Raw genomic sequence first — 10,268 nt, forward strand, 5'->3', positions numbered from 1 at the left:
TAATCCATGACTATGAAGAGCGTAGGGTTACATCATAGTGCTACTCGAATTTCGTGTGACTAATAAATTTTAAAGTAAGTAAAAAATTAGTAATATTCTTATAGAATTTTGAAAATGTTATTACAAAATGTATTTTTGTAGCTCACCCACATCGGCGTTGTAACCGAGGCCGTAACCCACTCCCGGGAAGGCTGTCCGCTCCCATCGCCAGCGAGGCGTGAACCGCTGTCTGCGATGGCGGCCGATAACGCGGTAACGTTATTACAATAACGGTAATGCTCGTTAAATATGCAGCGACGACGACGCGGCGTTAATCACGACCGATATTCGTGGCGGCATTAGCGGTGCGTGTCCTGCGGTGTGCACAATCATTTTCATAACACGTCCCAACAGGGAGTTATCCAATTGTCACAAGTGCTCTACTCGTTGATGACTCTTGTAGGGCAGCGAAGTTGTTGTAGTAGGTGTTGTTATTGAAAGGCCGTGGTTTCACTAATTAAGTTTATTGCCAGGTCTGCACAGTTTAATACACACAATCACAAGTGTAATGGCCGGAGTACGAAACGCTACTGGGCGCGAAAGGCGCTCAAATACATACGTCACAAGATCGAACGAATGAAGGAATGAATGAGTTTTAGTGTTGGAACCCAACATGCTCCACCTCTACAAAAGGAGAGAACTCTTATTTATAAGCAAGTTACAATTACCAATAACAGCGAGCTATAATACATAAAAAAGGAACTGTGACGCATGTATAGACTTACATAAGATATTAATTTTCATATGAAAGGTGAATACATTTTACTTATACAAAGTTTAGTTACTACTCAATGAACAACGATGTCCAAAGGGAAAACAAAAAAATGGGAGTACAGCGCTACAAGGCAACCTATTTGTCACTATGTTACCTAGTTAGTACTTAACATTAACTTATAATTAATTATTATCATCCATAGGTAGAATACAGATATTACGAATAATATTTAACGTTACTTAAAAATTAACGTTACTTAAAATTAATTATTATCATCTATAGGTAGGATACAGATTTTACGAATAGAGCGCACATGGCTCTTTCTATTAGACCTTATTACTTCTACCGCTCTTACACGGCCATCATGACCAGGAAAAACCTTAGTAACTCTAGCCATGGGCCAAGACATTACAGGTACATTATCCTCTTTCAAAATTACAATTGTGCCTACCTTTACATTGGGTAAAACATCTAGCCATTTAGGCCTATTTTGCAAACTATTAAGATATTGCTTGTACCACATTTTCCAAAATGATTGTTTAATTTGATTACATAGCTGCCAAAATTTAAGTCTGTTAGAAGGAATATTTGTTACATCATTTTCAGGGTACATTGTTAATGAATTTCCTATTAAAAAATGTCCCGGTGTCAAGTAACTAAAATCATTTACATCTGATGACAATGGAATAAGTGGTCTTGAATTCAATATACATTCAATCTCAATTAAAATTGTATTTATCTGTTCATAGGTTAACAATTGTGATTGTAACACTCTTTTTAAGTGGTATTTAGTGCTCTTCACTGCAGCCTCTGCAAGTCCCGCAAATGTAGGCGAGTAGGCCGGAACAAAATGAAAGTTTATGCCTTGATTGGCAGCAAATTGACATACTTTATTTTGGTGACTACCAGATGCCTGCAGTGAATAGAGCTCAGCTAATTGGTTCCGTGCGCCTTTAAAGGTGCTAGCATTGTCAGAGTAGATTTCCCTGGGCAACCCTCTTCTAGAGATAAGTCGTTTGAGGCACGCTAGATAGGTTTCTGTGGTAAGATCTGATGCGAGTTCAAGATGAACCGCTTTTGTAGCAAAGCATACAAATACGCAGATATAGCCTTTACCCACCAGGGAGCGTCTCACGCGCGAAAGTTTTACATTTATAGGCCCAGCAAAATCCACTCCAACCTTTTCAAAGGGGCGACTCATAGCGGTCACTCTATCGGCTGGCAAGGAACCCATCAACTGCTTGGAGGCACTAGCCTTGTGTCTGAAACATAATACACAATCCTTAGTTAATTTCTTAACATACATTAAACCGTTTGTAATCCAAAATTTTTGATTTAAATTACACAATAATAGCTTCGGTCCCGCATGTAACAGTCTTTCATGCTCAGACTTTATAATACAATCAGTAATATGACATTTTTTGGGCAAAATAACCTGATGCTTATGTGCATATGGAATATTAGAATGGTGTAGTCTGCCGCCAACACGCAAAATGCCTTTACAATCTAAAAATGGGCATAGACTTTGCAAGGGACCCTTAACAGGTTTATTATTTCTTAAACATGAAATTTCGTCCTTAAAATATAATTCTTGTTCATTCTTAATTATCAACAATAAAGCATTATTCAATTCAGAAGATGACAAATAATTGTAAGATATTTTGTCACCTTTTATGTTGTTTACAAACCGCAATACATAAGCCAACGTACGTACCATCCTGTGTATGCTAGAATAATTACGTAAATGATCAAAAATGTCACCAGTGTATGTGGAGAGTTGACTGGTAGAGAATGCTGACCCGGACTTGGTCTCAGGTAAGTTTGCAGGTAAATCTATTTCAGAGTCAAAATTGTATTTATTATCGAGCAAAATTTCAGGCCCATCCCACCACATGCGACAATCGTGAAGCTCACTGGGTGAAACGCCCCTACTTACATAGTCCGCAGGATTGTTTTCAGTGTTTACATAAAGCCAGCGACAAACAGATAGATTTTTGGTGATCGCTTTAACCCTGTTCGCGACGTATGCATTAAGTTTCATGGGTTCTGCGTGCAACCATGCGAGTACAATTTTTGAATCAGTAAAACAGTAAACATTGTTTATATTATGTATTAATTTTAGCGTGCAATAGACCTTTGACATAAGAATAGAGAGTAGCAGGGCTGCGTTAAGCTCTAAGCGCGGCACAGTCTTGTTTTTGTCCTGAAGCGGATTGATGCGCGATTTTGAACATAGCAAGTGCATTTTTACATTACCATTAATATCTGTAACTCGCATGTACACGCAGCATCCATATGCCGTAGAACTGGATGCATCTGAGAATCCTATCAATTCAATTTTATCTGTATTATTAACATGTATATTTCTAGGAATATAAATTGGCTCCATCATAGCTAATGCAGCGGAAAACTCATGCCACGCATGCCTAATGTCATCATCAGGCGTGGAATCCCAGGCGGTTTTAGAAACCCATAACCTTTGCATGATAGCCTTTGCTTGCACAATTATAGGACTAACAAATCCCATGGGATCATACATTTTCCCAATATATGAAAGAATGTCTCTTTTTGTGCAATTATTATTATTACATGGCTCTGGACAAGACATTTCGAACTTGTCATCTTTAACTATTAATTTCAAACCTAACGTCTTTAACAGGCAGTTGTCTTGCTGAAGCTCTATATCATCAAAGTGGCGTTCAGCTGAGGGAATGTCAGTCAGTACCCTATTATCATTGGATGACCATTTATGTGTGTGAAAACTACCTAAGCTTAGGAGCTTGCGAAGTTGTGATTTTGCCTCTAGGATAATATCTAAATTATTATTTGCATACAGGATATCATCAACATATGTGCAGTTCTCTATAATAAATGAAGCCAGAGGATAGGTATGCTTATGTTGCATTGCTAATTCTTTTAGACAGCGAGTTGCTAAATAGTTTGAACTTTTTAACCCATAAGTAACCGTGTCTAATCGTATACACTTAATAGGTTCATCAGGGCTATCCCTCCATAGTATGTTTTGCAAACTAGCATGCTCCGGTATAATACGCACATTTCGAAACATTTGTTTTATGTCGGAAGTAAAGTTAAAATCGCCAAAACGAAACAGTAATAAAATTTCAAACAAATCTCTTTGTACAGTCGGCCCATTAAAAGCAAATCATTTAAAGACACCTTTTTGTTAGTCTTCATTGAACCGTCAAAAACTGTATGCAATTTAGTAGTTTTACTGTCAGGCTTTAAAACTGCATGATGAGGCAAGAAATAAACTGCATTTTTATTCAATTCATACAGTTCAATATCTACATATTGGCCATGTTGCAAGTTAATATAATCATGAATAAATTTTTGGTATTCAATAAAAAGATATGGATCATTATGCAGCCTTTTCTCTAAGTTTAAAAATCTTTTTAAAGCAAAATTAAAGGAATCACCTAGAGTATCATTGATTTCATCAAGAGGTAATTTTAAAGGTAAAGAGACTTCAAAACAATTTTCTTTCATCTGAACAGTACTTTTAAAAATATACTCGCAGAGCTCTTGCTCTGATGACCTTTCATCATAGATCTGAGGAACGCTTTCTGTTTTCCAAAATTTACTTAACGTTTCATTAATGTCAGACTCACAAGTAGTACACTTTAACGTTACCTTGTTGCAGACCTTAGATGAAATGTGTGGTAAGGTACCTCCAATTATGTATCCAAAATAAGTGTTGATAAGACGTGGTTGCGGAGTGCCGGCCTCTGTTGCAGACTGCTGGCGCTCAGGCAGCACCGGCAGCTCTGTAGGCAGCAGCACCTGGAAAAATACGTCCGCTCCCATTAATACATCAATCTCAGCTGGTATATTAAATTGATCATCAGCCAATTTAATATTTTTAGGTATCAATATGTCAGATGAACTGAATTTGTGTTGAGGTAAATTGCATGTGATTTGATCAACAACGTGACAAGTGGCTGAAATTTTATATGGACAAGTTATTGAGTAAATCTCTAAAGGTAAGCAATGCTTTAACTTTGTCTGTGTTGAAGTTATGCCCACTACTTTGACATTGCTATCGGTGAGGTCCAGATCAAGCAGCCTTACTGCCTTTTGTGAGATAAAGGACAGCTGGGACCCACTGTCTAGTAGGGCTCTTAAGTAAACTTCGGTACCATCTCGAGCAATAAGTTTGACTTTAGCTGTGGGTAAAAGTACATCATTATTATTATTATTGCTTGCTGCTAGGGAAGCAGTGGATGATGATGCCGTATGAGTTTTATCTGAGTTATTACTCTTATGTGCGCTGCAATGCAGCAATGTGTTGTGGGCCTCTTTACATTCTGCACACCGAAAATGAAATTTGCATTTTCCGGTGTGAGCCCCCAAACAAATATTACACAGGCCTTTATCGTTGGCAAATTTAATTCTGTCCTTTGCATGCAGTAATTTAAAACTGTTACATAAATAAAGTTTGTGTTTCAACTTACAGTATAAGCATGTAGACTCCTGCGCAGCTGTGTAGGCTACCATCCTACCAACGGCATTGCCTTGCTCCTTTTGCGGCTGGCGTTGCTGCCCGTGGAAGCCCGGATCAGCATTCTCAAGCGCCAGCGCTCTCTTATCCAAGTATTCAAGGAAGGTGTTGATAGTTGGCTCCTTCGTGGCATCTCTTTCCATTTGAAATGCACGTGACGTGTATGCATCTAATTTGCGGTACAAAATACATAATATTATAGCATCCCAAAATGATACGTTTGGCTCCAAATTACTTAAAGCAGATATTTGTTGTTTTACATTGGACACAAATTCTCTTAAATTAACTGCCGTGGATTTTGTGATTGGCTTAAGATCCAACAATAAACAAATATGCTCATTAACGAGTTTGTGTTTGTTGTTGTATCTGTCTTCAATAATTTTAATTGCTTGACTGTAACTTTCACTAGTCAAGGGTAAGTTTTTTACAAGATCTAATGGCTCATTTTTTAAATATGATCGAAGGTAATACAGTTTTTGAACATTGTCAATGGAATCGTTTTGATCTATTAATGAGTGGAATAAGTTTTTAAATGGTACATAATCCGAGAACTTACCACTAAATATTGGTACATCAATTGGTGGTAAATGCAATTTGGACATTGGAGCTGAGTGATTCCTATTATCACGGCTGTTAAGTTCTTGGTCAATTACTGATATGATGTTGTAATAGTTTTCCTCAAAAAGTTCGACATTTTCCTTGTCCTCTGGTTGGATGGTTAAAATCTTTATATTTAGCTTTTCGTATTGACTAAAGGAGTCTATCAATTTTTGCCTCTTAGCCATTAAGTTTTCTTTAGACAAGTTTTTAACTGACTGCGGTGTCGAAACAAGTGAAGTTAATCGTGTAATCGTACCTTTTACGTAGCCTCGCGCGGCTATTAGCTCGTTCAGCTCCATTGTCTTGTCAAATGCAATAAAATACAAATGCTATAAATCACTATGTGGCTTAAAATTACACACTACGAGTATCACTGCACGAGTTATGTCTTTCGACTTAAAAACAATAGCACTGCACACTGTAAGCAAATGGCGTCGGCGGTAAACAGCGTTGACAGATGGCAGCGGAAACAGCCGAAGCAGCAGCGAACAAGTGAACGATGACCGACGAGAGAACGAACGATGTTGTGCGTTGGCCAATCCTCGATGCGCGCGGAAACTTCAGGCAGCGCGAAGATGGATGTCACGCCCACTTCGTGAAGTAATTTGTTGCTGGCCTCGTGTTCCGGCGCCCCCCAACCCGCCGTCTTGCCGGGAATGCCGGGTTGCGTTTGATGACGTTTGATGATTGTTGCAAAACTGACTTGCTTGATATCTTGCAATTTGCTGGTTTTGCACACGATGAACGATTTTTCTTGCAGTATTGAGTGCGTGATTCTTAATGCGCACTATGCAGATGAATGCAAATTCCACAAAAGTAGGTAATGCAGGAGTTATATTGCGCGATGATGCGGCTCCCGTTGTTGTATTATGTGTGAATTGCAGGAGTTCTGTTGCGCGATGATGCGGCTCCCGTTGTATTATGAGTGCGATTTCTTGATGCGCATTATATGAATGCAGTTTCCACTGTATTTTTGTAGATATAATTGCAGGAGTTCTGTTGCGCGATGATGCGGCTCCCGTTGTATTATGAGTGCGATTTCTTGATGCGCACTATCGGCACTATGTGAATGCAGTTTTCACGTGTATGTAGGCACAATGCAGGAGTTTTGTTGCGCGATGATGCGGCTCCTGTCCCACTTTATACACAATGGTGCAGACCAGGCAGTTCGAAGCTCGAAGGACCATGTAGGGCAGCGAAGTTGTTGTAGTAGGTGTTGTTATTGAAAGGCCGTGGTTTCACTAATTAAGTTTATTGCCAGGTCTGCACAGTTTAATACACACAATCACAAGTGTAATGGCCGGAGTACGAAACGCTACTGGGCGCGAAAGGCGCTCAAATACATACGTCACAAGATCGAACGAATGAAGGAATGAATGAGTTTTAGTGTTGGAACCCAACAACTCTACAATAGATATTGTGCTGGGCTGTTAACATTTTAACTAGACTGGAATTTCAATTAACTTCAAAATGTTGTTGTTCTCAATTTTATTAAACTTTATTTTTTCTATAGGTGTATTTGTTTATATGTATAACCCACATTACATATTAAGTTACACCCATTTTCAATATTGAAATAATTCATCTTTACAGAAGTAATGAACATAAAGAAAACTTTCCAAATTGGCTATTTCGTGGTGGTACGATCGTACGATTTTAGAAGCTTAATAGTTTTGTTGCTCCGTATCGGATTAAGATCACAACTCCAGTTTCAAACAAACCATGCAAGTGAATCGAAGTTCAGTCATAAAAGCTTTTGATAAAGCGCGGTTTATACTAATGGAGTGCACTGGCGGTGATGTTGTTCTCATATTTAGTAGTTGTAGTACATTACATAGCTACTTATAAAGAAACGTAACACGCTAAACGATCATAATATAATACAAAAAACATACTCTTTAGTTTGCTTTTGTTTTGTGCCCATCTTACCTAACCTCCGGTCTAAAAAGTTCCTTAAAGCTGGAGAATTTTCCCTAACTAATAAATTAAATACTTATCATTTGGATTGGTAAACTTTTAAAAATAGTCTTATCTCACATCATCTACGACTCACATTATTTGTGAATTCTTAACAAAAACTAAACTCCGTTTTGTACGATAGTCACGTAGAATTTTTATGGTTCGTGCTCGAATATTTTGCTGGGCAGTAATTTTTACGCAACTCGGCGTTTTTCAGCAAGTGATCGTTCCGCAGAAAATCAAAAAAAATCAAAATCAAAAATATTTATTCAGTTTAGACCACAAGTGGCACTTATGAACGTCAATAGAAAATAATAAAAAAAGAAAAAGGTAGCCCTTATGGTCAGTGCGAGTCGCGCGTCTTGGATCATCATGCATCATACGTACGGTCGTATAAAAATGCGATTATTAATTTTTATTTACATCTTCCTCATTAGATTTTTTAATACAAGCCTTACACAGCTTACAAGTACTGCAATAAAATATTTGTTACAAGACCACGTCATTTGCGCTTTCATAGTCAGTGTCAAGCGAACGACACTCGCGTTCTCAGTAATCCGAGATGGTCCGAGATAACCCGGTACGTGAGCAGTGTCTGTGTGCGTTAGTCGAGCGCACGTTGTATGTAGATTGTCTTCTGCTCATTTGTATTTTGTGTCCTGCCCGCGCTCGCCCGCTCCGCCCGCCGCGGCCGCATTGTGCGGGATGGCGACTTGACCCACATATCGCGCGCAGGCATTAGACCTGTATTTTCAGAGCAATAATAACATGCGGATGTTTTATATGATGTGTGCTCGCCGCCTAATGGAAGCCTATGTCTTATCATTGTCTATTGTTTGCAATGGAAATAGTGCCTTTGTTTGGCAAGATCTCTCTTTCTTCTGGAACGTTATTTAACCCACATCCAGTTTATTCGAAAAGAAGATTTTATAAACTTAAGTTTACACATTTAACTTCTTTGAGGTAGCATCTATGCAAAAAAAAATAAAGTAAAGAAAATGCTTCAAGTGTAACTTGTCAAAAATAAAATGAGAATAAATCAGATCAGAACATTCAAGTACCTGGGAGATGACAGCAATTTTGAATTGATTGCCGTTGTACCAATTAGATGCACAAATTGTTCCGAGCGCGCATCACTCAAGGCACGATAACCTGTGGACGCTCCACCTGCTCCCGCGCGCGGGAATCTTTTCGGCAAACTACACGCGGCCTTTGTGCCCGCCGTAATTAATTCCGCCGTTATGCAAATTTCCGTTTCCACTTCTGTCTCGTTCGACTATTTAGCATTTCAATGCTGTAATTTTCTTCCAATTATGCAAATTAATTACTTCTGATCATCCGTAATTGGAACGAATCGAAGTGGATCTCAATTTTTGGTAAATATTTGCGTAGATAATTCGTAATCAAGTTTAGTCATCAATTTAACATCGAAATCTACTTAAAGAGCTATAAGTTGAAGAGCTGAATAATGCAATATTGATGCAATATTCAAATCGAAGGGATCTTAAGATACCTAATTGCAATACAATTATTCTAGCTCATTGTTGTGGTAGTGGCAGAAAGCAATAATTTTAGACGTTGATGGCTCACCACATAACAGCAGCGACAGATTTAATGTGTCAATGGTTCTGACCGAGCAGTAATCACGCTGCATCGGGATTGCAATTTGTCCGGCCCCGCGCGAGATCAAAGAACTAATTGAACAGCGAGCGGCGCCGCGGTATCGCACATGGCGATGATTGCAGCACAATGGTGATACTGACGTGACAGCACTGACAGCAGAGCGGGCTGTCTCTAGGGTCAATTTTTAGAATAGACGTTACTTTGTAACTTATTAACACAATTAGTACATAAATCAAGTACCTACCTTATGTATTTAAAATTCACACAATACTTTAATACGCAAGCATACTCAATAAAAAAATCAATTGTCTGGAGCCGACGATGTCGCGGCGCGACAGCTCGAAAGCCTGGCGATAAATAAATAAATGATGAAGGTTAAATATTTCATTTAAATCTACAAGTTAATGTGGCAAACGCAATTAAAAGACTCCCCCTACATACTTCATTGCTATCATTGAAGTCGATTATATACGAGTATTTGTCCCAATTTTAGGTGAGTTCATGAAATCCTCTTTAGCGAAGTTGCGACCTTTGTTTCCTGTGAATCCCATCCCAACTAATCCCAACTAATATTATAAATGCGAAAGTAACTCTGTCTGTCTGTCTGTCTGTCTGTCTGTCTGTCTGTCTGTCTGTTACGCTTTCCCGCTTAAACCTCGCAACCGATTTTGATGAAATTTGGCATAGAGATAGTTTGAGTCCCGGGAAAGAACATAGGATAGTTTTTATCCCGGTTTTTGAAACAGGGACGCGCGCGATAAAGTTTTTCTGTGACAGACAAAATTCCACGCGGGCGAAGCCGCGGGCGGAAAG

At 38.7% G+C, this 10,268-nt stretch overlaps 1 protein-coding gene across 6 annotated transcripts; it reads right to left on the bottom strand.

Moving 5' to 3' along the window:
* Window positions 1-487: 487 nt before the first annotated feature.
* On the bottom strand, window positions 488-6,805 carry LOC114355741 (uncharacterized). 6 transcript variants are annotated; one of them, XM_028308739.1, is made up of 3 exons: window positions 6,130-6,805; window positions 5,227-5,442; window positions 488-4,555 (listed from the first exon to the last, which is right to left on the bottom strand). In XM_028308739.1, the coding sequence occupies exon 3, from the start codon at window positions 3,819-3,821 to the stop codon at window positions 1,017-1,019; it is 2,805 nt and encodes a 934-aa protein (XP_028164540.1). In that variant the 5' UTR covers window positions 3,822-4,555; window positions 5,227-5,442; window positions 6,130-6,805; the 3' UTR covers window positions 488-1,016. The 6 variants fall into 5 exon arrangements, with proteins under 6 accessions (XP_028164540.1, XP_028164539.1, XP_028164538.1 ...); XM_028308738.1 differs by having other exon boundaries at window positions 5,227-5,925; XM_028308737.1 differs by having other exon boundaries at window positions 5,830-6,805.
* Between the last annotated feature and the right edge of the window lie 3,463 nt (window positions 6,806-10,268).

This window comes from Ostrinia furnacalis, unplaced genomic scaffold, assembly GCF_004193835.3.
Source record: "Ostrinia furnacalis isolate ACB-3 unplaced genomic scaffold, ASM419383v2 OfSCF2491, whole genome shotgun sequence".
In the NCBI taxonomy this organism is placed as follows: Eukaryota; Metazoa; Arthropoda; class Insecta; order Lepidoptera; family Crambidae; genus Ostrinia; species Ostrinia furnacalis.